Consider the following 16,311-nt stretch of genomic DNA (forward strand, 5'->3'; position numbering starts at 1 on the left):
TTGAATTTTGACAATCGGCCCAGTAGTTTCGGAGTTAGGAGGGGGGGCTATGGAGAGCCCCCCCCCCCCCCCAGTAGGGCGTGTTATACGCAGACCCCAGTGGGGCGCGGGTTAAGGCCTAAAAAGGTGTCTATCTGATGCACTTTTTTCACGGTAAATCGAATGGTGCTATTTTTGTTTCCATACGAGGTCTAGGACTTCCAAAAATTCATTTTTTAAAAATTTTGTGTGTCGTGACGTCATAAAATTTTGAATACCTCCCCCATTTTTGAACCGATTCTTCTAAAAATTGGTATGTAGGTGCACATAGACCACTTCTCTGACATATATTCCGGGTTTTTTCGATACACTCAAAATTTTGAATGTTATAATTATTTTCACAAAAAAGTCATTTTTTAAAGAAAAAATAGAGCCAAAATCCAAAATTTTCAAAAAACCGAGATAACCATTTGATAGACAAAGTAAAATCGCGTTTAACTTTTTTGTTACGTCTTGATTCCTTTAAAAATAAAAATGTTAGCGGCGTTTGAAATGTTGCCGATTTTTAGGCGAAAATGGCGAACATGACGTCACTAAACCGCCATTTTCTCAAAACATTTCCGACAGATTTCGCTCAAATTTTCAGGGAACGTGTCAAATTGATGTATGATAAGGTACTGAAAGTTTGACGTCGCTGGCATAACGCGTTTAGAAGTTATTGGCGAAAAACAGGAGGGGGCAGATTCTGCCCCCCCTATCCCAGCGGGGCGCGGGTTAATGTAATCAATGACGTTTCATGCTTTCAATCATGCAAATTAAAATGTTATATTTGGAGATCTTAACACGCGCACCGACGGGGGGCGGATATCCGCCCCCCCCCCCTCTGAGGTTTTTCGCGAATAGCGGGAAAACCGCGGCACGTAGCGCCGCAAAATTTGGTACGACTATTCTCTCATCAATTTTACACATGGTGTGCAAGTTTGAAGCTCCTAACTTTTAAGGTCAGGTCATCAGGTCACTTTGAATGACCCAACCTCAAGTCACTTTTTTGCAAATTTGTCACCGTGCCAGAGCGGAGGCCTTTGGAAGTCGCAGGATGTTATTAGGTCATAAGTAGCTACAATTTTTATATCTCGGAATTTTGATATCGGTGACCTAAGGTCCGGTCAATTTCGCGACCTCCCCATTATAAGTCAATGGGGGGAAATCAACTCCCTGTTTTTACCACTAAAACGGGTCGGAATGGCCCCATATACCATACATGACTTCATATACGATCAACCTTCACTACCTTGAGGTCTGTTTTGCTGTTGGGCAGCTGTAAGGTCATGTGACGTCATCAAAGGTCACCAAAGTTTTTTTGCCAATAACTCCGTACAGGAACAAGATGCACCCGCGCGGATGGTCTCATTGTGTTCAGCTCGTCAAGACGCATCGAATGACATACATGATGACCTCGAGGTCACGTGACCTGAGGTCAACCTTTGACCTTGACCTTTCGAGGTCAACATATATATCATTCGATGCGGATTGACGAGAGGATCAGGATGATGCCCTTAGTTTGTTCCTATCTTGACTAATTCGAAAGTTATTCGAGAAAAACTCTCTCCAAATCTAGCGCCGCCATTTTGACTTTTTCGACCCCTGTGACGTCATCTTTGACCTGACCTGAAAATGACCTTTGTAAAAATTGTAGACCTTGTCCGTGCGTATCCGATGCCGTTTACCGCTTGTCGCTATCTTGTTTCGTTCTCGAGATCTCAGGGGGGGCGGTCATCCGCCCCCCCCCCCCCCCCCGTCGGTACTAAGTTGGCGCAGACCCCCGTCGGTGCGCGTGTTAACTACCCTTCGAATGCTTCCAAAAACTTCCCTAAAAGTCGCAAAATTCGAAAAAGTCACCCGAGGTCACTTAAGGTCAACGGCCTTGACCTGACCTTCAAGAGAGCTTGACACCCACTGAGATACATGGGACGACCAGCATTTCACATGCTGGCCCATTTATGATAAAAAAGTCTGGAAACTTAAGGATGACATTCTCCGAATCGCTATTCCGGTTTAACATGGTCTCGATGAACAGGTTACAGGTCAAAGGTCATTGGGCCAGGGTCTTGAAATGTTAATGGTGTGTGTAAAATTGAAAAATTCGAAGGTTATGAAAAGCTCCGTGGCAATTGGCCGCTTTTCACGCGAGTTATTTGCGGAAAAGCAGAGGGTTCCATCCGACCCCCGTATCATAAGTGTGAGGATCAATTGATGCATTTAGCTATGCAGGACAGCAGCAGCATGCCATTGCCGAATGCCGAGCGTCTAGTATGTTACAATATACCTACTATTGCACACTTTACTATGCTATTATGGTATACTTTACTATAACATAATACATAGGTATAAAACCCATTAGCATAGACTACTCCATATCTTATATGATATGGAGTAGTCTATGTTATTGGTTGTGTGTGCTCGTACGAAGGTGTGCGTTGCGTCTGAAGCACAAGTCATCATTAAATGGAAAGACACAGAATCAAAAGAGTTTCAATGATGCAAGTTATTTTCCTCCCTTTCCCACCCATCACCTCAACCCCCCCCCTTCCCCACGACACTAGATCTATCATCCGTTTGAAGTCCCCGTTCGCGCGGTGCAGATTAGAGGTGGCAAAAGATGAAAATTTTGGGAACCAGACTCGAACCAGACCCGGCTGGACATTTCTGGAACCAGTCGGACCCGGTCTTAGTTGGGATCGGAACCAGTTGGACCCGGTCCCCAAAAGTCAATTAATACAAACTTCTTGTAGACATCATTAGTTGCATCATGTATAACAGCCTATTTCCCACTGGGAATACTCATGAGCTACTGTGTGCAAAGAAACATTCACTTCATTCACTTCATATTTTGCAATAATGTGTAGTGTGCAAGATGTATAGTTTATGGAAGGACCCGGTTGGACCCGTCAGAAAATTTCCAGGAACCGGTCTGGACCCATATGGGTCCAGACTGGTTCTTTGGACCGGGTCCTCGGGTCCACATTAGAGGTCTGCACCGGCCGGCTGCAGCCGCGGCTGGCTGCAGCCCCACGGCTGTGGGCCGGGGCGGCTGCAAATATCTCCAAGAACACGGCTACGGCTGTGGCCACGGCTGTGAGATTTCAAGCTCAATCTTAAGTACTCAAATATAAAATTTTAAATCCTTAATCTTACATTCTGATAAGCAGTCTAGCCTGTAAAAATCATGCAAAGGATGCCCAGCAACATTGAAAGTGGTGAAGCCTTTGAAAACCTGTAATGGTTTTACCGTTTGCTGTAGGGGAGTTTGCACTCTGGTACAGAATACTAATTATAGGTACCAATTGTTCCTTCATCATCAAGAGCTTGACAGTTTCAGAAAATGCAACATGTTGCATTGTCACATCCCTCTCAAATCAATCTCACCTGGTCATTAGGACAGCACCTTACAGCTATTGAAGACGAGCATTCAATAATTCTTTCAGGTAATAGAAAAAGAAATCACGCCTAGGTAAAGGCAGGTAAGGGCTTCATAAAATATTATCTAAAATAACTCTTAGATGTATTTCTGGATTTTCGGCAAGTCCAATTACATAATATAAAACTGGCGCTTTATGTTCTAACTGGTGTGTGAGTGACCGCTAACAGAAAATGCTGATCAACGAAGCCAATGGAATTAGATTATAAGTGAGCATGAACCTTACTTACGGTTAATTCACATGATGGTGAAAACCCTGAACACGTAATTCACATGACGGTGAAAAACCTGAACACAATATTTCTTACGCGAGCTGTTGACTTTACTAATAAAATGACGTCTTCTTCTAAAAATGTAAAAATTTGATAATTAATCTTTGTTTGAGAGCAAGTTTTCAACTGTATAGCATAATTATCACTTAATTATAATTTTAATGGCTGTTTATAGTGACACAAAACAATTTATTGCCACTTCTTTGCTATTGACGTCATTAAAAACTCAAGTTAAATTTTTGATTGAAAGAGGCAATTGTGGCTCGCACGTCCTTGGGGATTTGAGCCAGTTGAGCAAAGATCATTATTTGGAAAAATCAAAATAGATCAATGTTTTTCTTTCTTGGATGCTCACTAGTGTTCTGATGCCTTGCATATCAAATAAGTTTGAGACTTGCTCAGAAGGCTGCTTCAAGCCTGGCATATCACACCCCAGAAAATATGCAAGGTAAGAAAGAAGCAAGAGTTTTGACTAGACAATCACTGTTTGACAGTCCATCAACTTCAGTTTCATTTTCCATACCTAACATTGATAATGAAAAGCATCAGGGTCTGTTGTTCTGTCCCACAACCATGCTTCAGGATTTGGCATTAGATGTCTACACTGCTAGTGCTTCTATTCTGGTTCGTTGTTTATGTTTTCTGTTGATGTAGGTACCTACCTACCCATCTTTTTTAACCCCTTGCAAGGGCTTGTGTAGGCATGCGATGCGCATCAGGCTTCAGGCCTTCGGCCTAAAGCCAGATACACAACCACTTAACCTATGATGCTTCATGAGCTTGAGAATCTATAGCCCATTGCAATGTGTTTTTGGCTATACCTATGTTTCAACTAAAAACAACTTATTATATACTATTTGGTTGCATTTCATTGAAAGTATCCACGGCCGGCTGACGGCTGGCTGCCCACAGTTTGCCACGGCTGTGGGCGGCTATGGCTGTGGAGCCACGGCTGCGGGGCGGCTAGGCTGTGGAAAATTGCAGCCGTGCAGAACTCTAGTCCACATTTTGCCACCTCTAGTGCAGATACGGCGCGCTGCCGCGGAGGCGCCGCACCGGACGCGCGCTGTCACGGGACTCCGCGCCGCCCCGTCGGCGACTGTCGCGGCCGACGGAGCGACGAAGGCTGCTGCAGCGGCAGCCCGCCGCCAATACAAACGACCCCGTGGCGCCTCGCGGCATTTATATTGAAAAATATGGTGGCACATGCCGCCCGTTTCTGTTCGATAGATTACTCAGTTACTGCCGACGCAACGGGCCGAGAGCCGACATTATATCTGGACATTTATAACGTACCGTTCACTTGACGAACGCCTTCAGTGATAGGGACCAGATATTTTAACCCATCAAGTTTGGCACGAAACATGCCTAATGAAAGACATGCAATGAAAATGGAACCAAGTTGAGATAACGTTTGGAAGTCGCTACTTGCTTTATAAGCTAGAGGGTTACGGACGCATAAATACATGTCGTACATTAACCCGCGCACCGACGGGGGTTTGCGCCAACTTCGCACCGACGCACAGTGGGCGATCCGGCCGGTGTAGCCTCGCGAAACCTATCGGCATTCATAACATCCATGTTTTTGAAGCTAGAACCACAATATTTAGGAGCAACCTTCTTGAATATCTAAGGAGCATATGTTTTAGATAAGGACTATCTCTTCTAGAATTTGTGCTCTGTGGCGAGCTTGCAATTTGCCTAATTGCCGCTCGAATAACGCATGAATACTTTTGAGGGTAGGTCGAAATTTATGACGATATGAGCTGGCTAGGACATTGAAACTGTGTACCTCCGTAGAAAATTGCTTCAAAACCAACTTTTTATTCAAACGATTATGCCCTACCAATTTATACATATCATGAAACAGCGTAAATCTCGCCCGGCAGGCGGCAAGGCCCTATTTCATAACGTGACCCAAGCAGCGGGTTTGGTTTTTGGTAAATAACTTCGCAAAAAATGGCCACAGAACCACGATTTTGACATCGTCGTGTTCGCCTTACTCAGGCGCGTCGAATGGTATACTTTTTGTTCAGGTGAGGCCACCGTAAGGTGTTGACCTCGAGTCAAGGTCAGGTCAGAGGTCTTCAAATCACGAAGTTGGTCGAAGGAGGTCATATCGCATATCATTCGATTCGGCAGGTCTTCCGGAGTCCATTGGTGACCTTGTCGACTCTCTAGCTCAATTTGATCGGGAGTTTTTGACGAAAAACTCGTATGACCCTAGTGACGTCATAAATGACGTCATGCAAGGTCAACAATGCATAAATGCAGCATCAGATCTTGCAAGGAGTGCATGAAGTAACGATTCCATTTACTTGAGACAATTGAATATCATTCCTGGCGCCAAAATAACAGTTTTCATATTTCCCCATTGACTTATAGGTGAGGTCACGTGACCAACCTGACTTTATGTGACATTTAGAAAAAATCTGAGATAAAAAAGTTGTAAGACCTCTAAAGGACAATAAGTCCTGCAAGTCTCACCTCCCTGTGAAAGTTATTCTGGCACTGAGAGCGTTGCAAGGTTGCGACATCTGAGGATCGTGCAGAGGTTCACTTATGACGTCATAGGTCAGTGACCTGACCTGACTTGAAAGTGCGGTTGGCATCACAAGATCCAGCGTGCATCAAAGGTCAGGTATGCTAAGTTGCAGCTCTCTATTGCCTGGGTGTTTTGAGCTATCGCGAAAAAAAAACCTTTGGGGCATTTACCACTTGTGTTCAAGTGCACCAAGCCACGGCCAACCCTTAGAAGAAAAAAGTGTCTGGATGCCAGGGCTGCAAGTGGCTGCAAGTTTTCACTGGCTCCCCTAATAGATAGTGTCTTAGTGCATGCGATACAGCATTATTTTCAGTTCATCCTCGTAAAACTTTTTTTGCTGGGCTTAGTTAATTCAGTGAACGTAATGTTCAGTGGTAGAAAAAAAATATAAAAAGTTAGCCTAATTAAAAGACATTTTGAACTGATTTTGTTTACTTGCTTTCTATGGCGGAATCGTTTAAACATCTAAATTTCACTTTCCATGCAAAATGGATGCTCAACACCTAGCAATTTCATCATTCCGCAAAATATTCAAAGAGCGTAAAAATCGGCTGTGATTATCCCCCTTATGAAGTGTTACGGAACGCTGTCTTTAACGATACTTTTGTCTACGAAAAAATGTCTCCTGAGCCATGCAACTGCACTAATCGTAATCTTTGATGAATTTTCTGTCGACTAGTATGCGTTGTTTTCCAATTTTCGGAAAAAACGTGTCTTTGAGGTTTCGCGAGGCTAGACCGGCCCGATCGCCTACCGTGCGACGGGGGGGGGGGCGGATGACCGCCCCCTCCCCTGAGATCTCGAGAACGAAGCAAGATAGCGACAAGCGGTAAACGGCATCGGATACGCACGGTCAAGATCTACAATTTTTACAAAGGTCATTTTCAGGTCAGGTCAAAGATGACGTCACAGGGGTCGAAAAGGTCAAAATGGCGGCGCTAGATATGGAGAGAGTTTTTATCGAATAACTTTCGAATTAGTCAAGATAGGAACAAACTAAGGGCATCATCGTGATCCTCTCGTCAATCCGCATCGAATGGTATATATGTTGACCTCGAAAGGTCAAGGTCAAAGGTTGACCTCAGGTCACGTGACCTCGAGGTCATCATGTATATCATTCGATGCGTCTTGACAAGCTGAACACAATGAGACCATCCACGCGTCTGTATCTTGTTCCTGTACGGAGTTATTGGCCAAAAACCTTTGGTGACCTTTGATGACGTCACATGACCTCACAGCTGCCCAACAGCAAAACAGACCTCAAGGTAGTGAAGGTTGATCGTATATGAAGTCATGTATGGTATATGGGGCCATTCCGACCCGTTTTAGTGGTAAAAACAGGGAGTTGATTTTTCCCCCATTAACTTATAATGGGGAGGTCGCGAAATTGACCTGACCTTAGGTCACCGATATCAAAATTCCGAGATATACAAAATGTAGCTACTAATGACCTAATAACATCCTGCGACTTTCAAAGGCCTCCGACATCTACTGTAGCTCTGGCACGGTGACAAAGTTGCAAAAAAGTGACTTGAGGTTGGGTCATTCAAAGTGACCTGGTGACCTGACCTTGAAAGGTAGGAGTTTCAAACTTGCACACCATGTGTAAAATTGATGAGGGAATAGTCGTACCAAATTTCGCGGCGCTACGCGCCGCGGTTTTTCCGCTATTCGCGAAAAAACTCAGGGGGGGGGCGGATATCCGCCCCCCCCCGTCGGTGCGCGGGTTAAGATGTACGACATGTCTACACATTTTTATGTGTCGTACATCAAGATGTACGACACATAAAAAATGTGTCGTACATCAAGCATAAGAAACGATTTTTCCGTTTTGATTAAACGCCGGCTTTGCTACCTCTTTATTTTCCAGCTATCCACTTTCCGCCTTATCAATGGGATCGAGTTATGAGTGCGAGTCTTGATAATCAAGTGGATCCCCTACCAAGTTACCATGCACTGGTCCTCTACGGATGGCCCCGAACATATTGGTCAGTCCGCGCGTGGTTCAATGTTTTCGGACTATGTACAGGTGTGATCTGTCTGTCGTGCTGCGTCGCCCTGCTTCCGATCCCTGTCCTCCACCACCCGAACCTCGCCGAGAGGAGGAATTGACTCGAATTGTCCTGGCACGAGCAAATACCGATTCCAAATGAGTAAAACGAGACGGCAGAGTAAATATGGAGCGAGCACGGCTCCCCGGGCCCCGAATAGGTACGGCAGGAAAATGGAAATATATTGCATCGATTGAAATTGCGCGACGAACTAGATCCGTAACAATGTTAGAGAAGTCTAGCATTAAAAGCCACTTCTTTATTTGTAGCCCTTGGACACACAGCAGCGGGACTGGGTAGTGTGTACCCGAGCTGATGACCGAAAGGATTCGGATCTTCAGGAGTCCGGAGCTGCTATGTAAGTACATGCGTGTGTACAGTATGTCTAAAAAGAATGTACCGTCGCCACTACGTGGCGCTGGTGTCGCGAGCCGGTAGTTGGCTGAATCCGCACCAGACAACACATTCCCAAGCGCGGTGACAGCTGCGCAGCGGCCGGTAGTAGCGTAAGCCCGAACCTTCGTGACACGACCCCCGGGGGGGGGGGGGGAGGGAGAGAGGGAGGAGATCGGGCGGGCAGCGCGTGTAGGGAGGGGTGCTCCGGCAAGCTGGCAGTTGTCGCGGCCAAAGGTCAAGAGGTCACACACCAAGCGAACGGACGCTGATGTGGGTTCGTGGGGATCGTGAACTTGTGTGTGGTAGGTGCGTCTTGCGGTGCACGGGTGATACGCCATGGGTCTAAGCCAAATGATTCAGGGGAGAGCTGAAGAATAACACCTGGTCAACTACGGCGAATAATGGTGCTGAAAAATGGAAAGTATGGGTCAATGCAAGCCTTCATGATTATAAACAACTTTTCTGAGGACGCGAAGGCCAGCATTGAATAACTATATCCGGATCGAAATTAGCAGTGATTTATAATTACATGCCAAACTAATAGCGCTGCAAAACCTGCACCTAGTAAATTGTCAAGTCGGATTCATACCGACTTGAATTAAACTTTCCTAAACTAAATTGTTAATTAACTTTCTAACACTGACGTTCTTTATCATATATGTAAGTATGGGGTTAACCAAGATTCAGCATCTTCCGCGCTCAAACAATCACCCGTAAGGTTAGAACATTAATGGCCAGGGAAAAACAAGGTCAGGATTTGATTAACCTCGCAAAATGGTCACAGGGGAAGGCGGCTCGGTGGTATTACGTTTGTCATGCTCAGCCGCGCCAAATAGTAGAAATATACACAGTGTATACAAAAAAATATATAGGTACATTTTTCCGGGCAAGACTATTGTGAGGCCCTAGGGTCAACTTATAAGACAAAACCCTTTTGGCTCATCTGTTTTTCGTCAATAACTCCCGATCAACTAAAGCTACCGAGTCGATAAAGCCACTAATGGACATGGAAAGACCTGCCGAATCGATTGATGTGATTGAATTGAATATGACCTCATTTGACCAGCTTCGTGACCTGACGGGCTGTGACCTGACCTTGACCCAAAGTTAACACCTTAAGTTGATCTCACCCGAAGAAAAAGTATACCATTCGACACGCCTGAGCTAGACAAACACGATGCTGCTAAAATCGCGGATCTGCGATCATTTTTAGCGAAGTTATTTACCAAAAACCGAACCTGTGCCTTGGACCACTTGACCTGACCTCAGAAGTCATCGGCTGACCCTAGTCCTTAAAATCGGAGACCAATCGCTGCATTTCGTAACGACGGACACGATCGTTTCTTTCGTGAGGCTCTGGCTCAATTAGGGGCGAATCGGCGAAGGGGGTTGTTCCCTCACTTCCAACCCCCCAACGCCCCCTCGGTATTCAGAAAACCTGAAACCTGGTGAGGGTTAAAACGTTGCTCCTGAACGAGGAAGAAATGTAAAAGTCAAAGCTCTATAGACGTCCTGTAAAAATGGCCATAATAAATAAATTGGTTAGAGATAAGATGCTTCTTAAACGACTTTCTCATATAAAATCGGGTGCTGGGACCAATCTCATGAACGCTTTAGAATGGACAGGGCGTCACTGGCTAAAGTTTGGGTGCAGAAAACGGCTATTAAATGCAAAATGGTTTTCACGCATTTCAGTCCATTGTATATTAACGGTCCCAGTGGCCGAACTAAAAAAGTTCGGTAGTGTTTTGCATCTACGAGTACGCCCTAAGAAACTACACCATCTGTTGAAGTGGGCGGCCTTATTTGAATGGGAGGGCGCATTATGCACCAATCGTGTGCTTCCGTTTGTTTTGGACTGCATTTTACCACATCCACTGCTGTGGTAAAATGCAGTGAATACGACATTATCTAATGCCGTGAATACGACAGCATTTCATTTATAAGATTGGGGCAATGGAGTCGCGCCCCGCGAGCTCGGTTTTCCGCTCGGCCGCTACGGGCCGAGGAAGTCGATCTTCGCCTGAGGGCAGGACGGAGGTCAGCGAGGGAGCGCGGGGTCAGCCAGGCATCACCCAGTGCCGAGCGAGTGCCGCTCCCTCCCTTCTCTTCCCCTCTTCTCCCCTCCCCACCTCGGTATAGATGGGAAGGGACCGAACTGCCAATGACATGCGAGCGGTCAAGGCCGCTCGCGCAGCAGCGACCCTGGCGGCCGGGTGCCGCAACTGGGACTCAGCCAAGTTACCGATTCGCCTCCTGTGGGAGAGCCAAACCAGGGGACATACTTTTTGCATATACTGTACATGCGTGCGGCATAGGCTGCAGTATTAGCGACTAAATGTTGACTGCGGCCGACCATTCTTCTGAAGCCATTTGCACTTACCTTGGGCCTCCTGGATGAGCAGCGTCATCCTCTTGTCGCCGCTGTCGATCCGAGCGAAACCGGTGCTGGCCATTGTGGTTGCAGACGCCATCCTCCTGGTTCATCCACTTCATCCCACACACAGTGCCAGGCTGCGCTCCGAGTGAAACACCGGCGCGCCTATCTGCGCTCGACACTTGGGCACTCTTCAGAAACCGCGGTACCACACCCCCTCCAAAACGGCCTTGGGCCCGTGCGACACTCCCCACCACGTGAGGATCGTGCGACAGTCGCGCGAGGGCTGTGCGACAGTCACGGCGTAGCGGCTGGGGCCGATGGTGTAGCCGCCGTGGCGGACCCGCCGCTACTGTCGGCCCGTGATCGGGTGGAGCTGTCCACCCCGACCACTCGACCCTTGAACAGCTCGATAGCGGCGGCACTACCGCGTTGTTCTGCGATAGGGGTGCCGCTGCACGGAGTATATACGTTGCAGACATGCCGTCTGCCCCGCGCACCCAGTCCCGCCATATATTTACAATGAACCTCCTCGTTGTAACTATAATACACTCTAGGGCTGTCTTGATGGACATCATGGTAGCACGCGGTTTTGACTTTTGCTGCTTTGCGCGCAACAAGTGCCACACTTTCAAATAATGTCGCTAGGAAAAGCGGAGATCCCAAAAAGTAAACAAAAGTAAAAGTCAAGTATCTTGAAAACCGGTGAATATTTTTCGATGAAATTTTGTAGATATTCGTTTTCGCTCTTTCTGAACCGAGCGACATCACTTCCATGCCAATTCATCAACTTTTTTGAAGGTGGGAGGGTCCCTTTAACTTTTTTGAAGGTGGGAGAGTCCTTTAAGTCCTCTCATGCAAAAAGGATGTGGCTTAATAACTGAGCTCTTGAGAGAGATCGCCGTAGTTCGATACTTTGCATCGAAATCGGCCAAATGTGACGTCATTCTGACGTCATTTCCAGCCCACCTCTCGTAGCTACGAAATTATTATTTGGACACAAGGCATCAAATCGATGCAGCCGAAGCGAAAGAGTTTCGTGTTGAAAGGTCCAGCAGTTCAGAAGGTATTGCACCCCCCCCCCCCCCCCACACACACCCCAGTCATGCTCGGTTGGAATTGACTTGGCGACCTGACCTTATGTAACCTGGGGTCGAAAATTACACATATGCTGCGAAATAGATGAAACAGCTAGACCAAGTTTCGCGGCATTGCACGCCGCGGTTTTCTTTGTACACACAGAAAAAACCTGAGAGGTGTCACCAAAAACGCCCCCCCCCCCCCCACCAACCCAAGGTTACCCAGCCCAACGACGTCTGTCGAGTCACTCCATTGAGACCAGCATCGTCTGCATTCACTCCAAAACCCAGACCAATACCATCTGTCGAGCCACTATACATTAGCTGTTTTCACGACTGGCTATCCGGCGAATGCACCTGATTTGACCAAATCTGAACCTAATTTCTTTTACAGCAAATATCTTCATTTTATGAATTTATTTCAGTGTTTTAACCCTCGCCCCGTTGGGGGGGGCCATTTTGGCCCCCCCCTGTGGTTTTTCCTGAATAGCAAGAAAACGGCGGCGCGCAGCGCCGCCAAATTTTCAGTACCTTCCCGGGCATCAATTTGACACCTTCACACAAAATTTCAAATCTTAGGTCACCTTAGGTCAGGAGTTATTGAGGTCAAACTGAGGTCATGTTCGAGCAAAAATGAGCAAAAAACATGCAATCTTGAAACGCTCACCAAATCTACAGTTATCAAGCAATTTCAAAGTTCTTTATATGGTCTAGTAGACAAAAAGCGGCGCTACAAAACTGTTATCTCGGATTTTCAAAATTTTGGGTTTTTGACCCAAAAAAATTCAAAAAATTGATTTTTTTAGAAAAACTAAAAAAAAATCCAAAATTTTTCCGAATTTCGAAAAAACCGGAATATATGTGATAGTCCCTGCGCTCTTCTATATACATACCAAATTTCAGATCGATATCTCGTTGTTTGGCCAAGTTATAGCGAAAAAACTGTTCAAAAATGATGACGTCAAATTTTTGAACTCAATTTTTAGCGATTCTAGACCACGTACAGCAAAACAAAGACCACCATTGAACTCCCCGTGACGAGCTGCATCGATTCAATACCCATTTTATGCAAAAATATCAACTTTGAAATTTGACCTAATTTGACCTGACCTTGACCTGACCTTGACCTGACCTTGACCAAAACGTGACCTAGGCTGGCCCCAAAGGCTGCCTGACCCACATAATCGCATTTGTCATGTGAAATGGACCATAAAACATGTATCACACGACACTTTCATATTGTGACCCCCCAGTGACCTGACCTCTGTGACCTGACCTGGTATCAGTGACCTCAAATAGCAAAATATGTGTTTGAAGAACATTTCCCCATCGATGATTTTCAATGAAATGCATTTTATTCGATTTTACAACGCATTTCTTGAAATGCCTGTAAACGGTGAAAATTGGACCTTTGACCTGACCTGTGACGTCATCGGTTTGACCTAGGTCAATAAAATTGGGTCACAAGGTAGTTCCCTGATAGGGCTATCCAACACCGTTTGCCGCTTGTCGCTAGGTTGCGTGGTTCTCGAGATCTTAGGGGGGGGCCAAAATGGCCCCCCCCCAACGGGGCGCGTTGCTCGGCAGAGCCCAACGGGGCGCGGGTTAACCCGCGCCCCGTTGGGCTCTGCCGAGCAACGCGCCCCGTTGGGGGGGGGGGGCCATTTTGGCCCCCCCCTAAGATCTCGAGAACCACGCAACCTAGCGACAAGCGGCAAACGGTGTTGGATAGCCCTATCAGGGAACTACCTTGTGACCCAATTTTATTGACCTAGGTCAAACCGATGACGTCACAGGTCAGGTCAAAGGTCCAATTTTCACCGTTTATAGGCATTTCAAGAAATGCGTTGTAAAATCGAGTAAAATGCATTTCATTGAAAGTCATCGATGGGGAAATGTTCTTCAAACACATATTTTGCTATTTGAGGTCACTGATACCAGGTCAGGTCACAGAGGTCAGGTCACGGGGGGGTCACAATATGAAAGTGTCGTGTGATACATGTTTTATGGTCCATTTTACATGACGAATGCGATTGTGTGGGTCAGGCAGCCTTTGGGGCCAGCTTAGGTCACGTTTTGGTCAAGGTCAGGTCAAGGTCAGGTCAAGGTCAGGTCAAATTAGGTCAAATTTTAAAGTTAATATTTTTGCATAAAATGGGTATCGAATCGATGCAGCTCGTCACGGGGAGTTCAATGGTGGTCTTTGTTTTGCCGTACGTGGTCTAGAATCGCTAAAAATTGAGTTCAAAAATTTGACGTCATCATTTTTGAACAGTTTTTTCGCTATAACTTGGCCAAAAAACGAGATATCGATCTGAAATTTGGTATGTATATAGAAGAGCGCAGGGACTATCACATATATTCCGGTTTTTTCGAAATTCGGAAAAATTTTGGATTTTTTTTAGTTTTTCTAAAAAAATCAATTTTTTGAATTTTTTGGGGTCAAAAACCCAAAATTTTGAAAATCCGAGATAGCAGTTTTGTAGCACCGCTTTTTGTCTACTACACCATATAAAGAACTTTGAAATTGCTTGATAACTGTAGATTTGGTGAGCGTTTCAAGATTGCATGTTTTTTGGTCATTTTTGCTCGAACATGACCTCAGTTTGACCTCAATAACTCCTGACCTAAGGTGACCTAAGACTTGAAATTTGGTGTGAAGGTGTCAAATTGATTCCTGGGAAGGTACTGAAAATTTGGCGGCGCTGCGCGCCGCCGTTTTCTTGCTATTCAGGAAAAACCACAGGGGGGGGCCAAAATGGCCCCCCCCCAACGGGGCGAGGGTTAATCGATGATGCTCTCTGATAATATGACAAAGCAGGCATATAAGCAATTAGTGCAACCCTAGCTGATAGCTGCTAAGAGACACACTGAACCTGATTTGACCAAATCTGCGCCTAATCTGTAGGTACCAGATGTGCACCAAATGTGTACCAGATGGCCGTCGTGAAAACGGCTAAAACCTACCCAGACCAGCACCGTCTGTCGGTCACTCAATTAGCCATACATTATCAGTGCCACGTGGCGTCAATCCACCCGATCTCGGTGTCATCGGTATCACCGCCTCTGCAGGAAATCGGTGTGAGTCGAACGGTGCCACCTCCGTACCGAGCGGTCCAAGCGTTTGGGCTCTAGAGGGCCAAAATGTTTGACTCTTTTAGTGTCCTGGCTTGAACTCCCGTCCATCCCACAGATGGACAGAAACTCGCATGAGGGACTATCCCACCCTTAACATGGGGTTTGAGTTGAGATAGCCAAGTTTGCGGCGAGGTTCACAAACCACTATCTATCTAGGTTGCAACCCCCGCGGCCTCTTGGTGTTGAAGAAATTCGTTCCCTTCGTTTGAAAATGGGCCTTGCGCAAGGCCCTATCTTCAACATGGAGCGACCGTTAGTGTGACGTCACCTCGTTTAGTCATTCTGATTTAAATGGGTTTGTTCGTTGAAAAATCGCTTAAAACTTGGTCTGAACTTTGTTGTGGTGCCTACAGAGTAAAAAGAATCAGCTTTATGACAGTAATGTGGCCTGGGGAAGGAGGTAATTTTGGGCTGTGACGTCACATATTTGAAAGTTTGTGTTTGGAATATGGGAAGCCTAAGATGTTTAATGAAAAATAAATGCCAGAACCGTGTTCCTGGTCATCCAATCTATAAAGTTGGGCACAATTTAACTGGTTTTAACAACATTTTAGAAGGTGGGATAGTTGTTCTGTCCTCGCCTCGCGTTACTCAGCCGTGCGACACCTGGCCAGAGAGCGGTTCGGAATGTCACACTCTGTATTAGTCTCCGGTTCCACGTTCAGACCGATCAGACGCACCCGGCACGGGACTCCCCCGTGCCGGCTCCCCTTCCAGACACATGACCACGCGGCCAGGGCTCAGCGGCGACTGCCCCACACTTCCGGCCGCCGCGCCGGCCCACGCATGCGCATTTCCGGCCGCCGCACCGGCCTAGTCACGGGCGATCCCAGCCGCGGTCGTTTTCCTAACAAACGATTCCTAACAAATACGATCTTCGATGTAGGATATCTGTTTGGTGAAATACGAGCGAGCCTTATGATGTGAAGCGAAGGCAATTAGCTAATTATTGCGCTAGTCGATGGCTGCATAGCGATGTACAAATCAGGAGCTACT

The 16,311-nt window shown here is 46.3% G+C and overlaps 1 protein-coding gene across 1 annotated transcript in view; it reads right to left on the reverse strand.

Annotated features, from left to right (window-relative positions):
* LOC122364692 (utrophin-like) overlaps window positions 1–11,169 on the reverse strand; it is a 68,352-nt gene extending 57,183 nt beyond the window's left edge. The window contains exon 1 of the mRNA XM_043335316.1: window positions 11,105–11,169. Coding sequence (XP_043191251.1) covers window positions 11,105–11,132 — 28 coding nt within the window. The 5' untranslated portion in view covers window positions 11,133–11,169. The remainder of the gene's footprint in view (window positions 1–11,104) is intronic.
* Between the last annotated feature and the right edge of the window lie 5,142 nt (window positions 11,170–16,311).

The sequence above is a fragment of the Amphibalanus amphitrite genome, unplaced genomic scaffold (assembly GCF_019059575.1).
Source record: "Amphibalanus amphitrite isolate SeventyFive unplaced genomic scaffold, NRLGWU_Aamphi_draft 000692F_arrow, whole genome shotgun sequence".
NCBI lineage: Eukaryota > Metazoa > Arthropoda > Thecostraca > Balanomorpha > Balanidae > Amphibalanus > Amphibalanus amphitrite.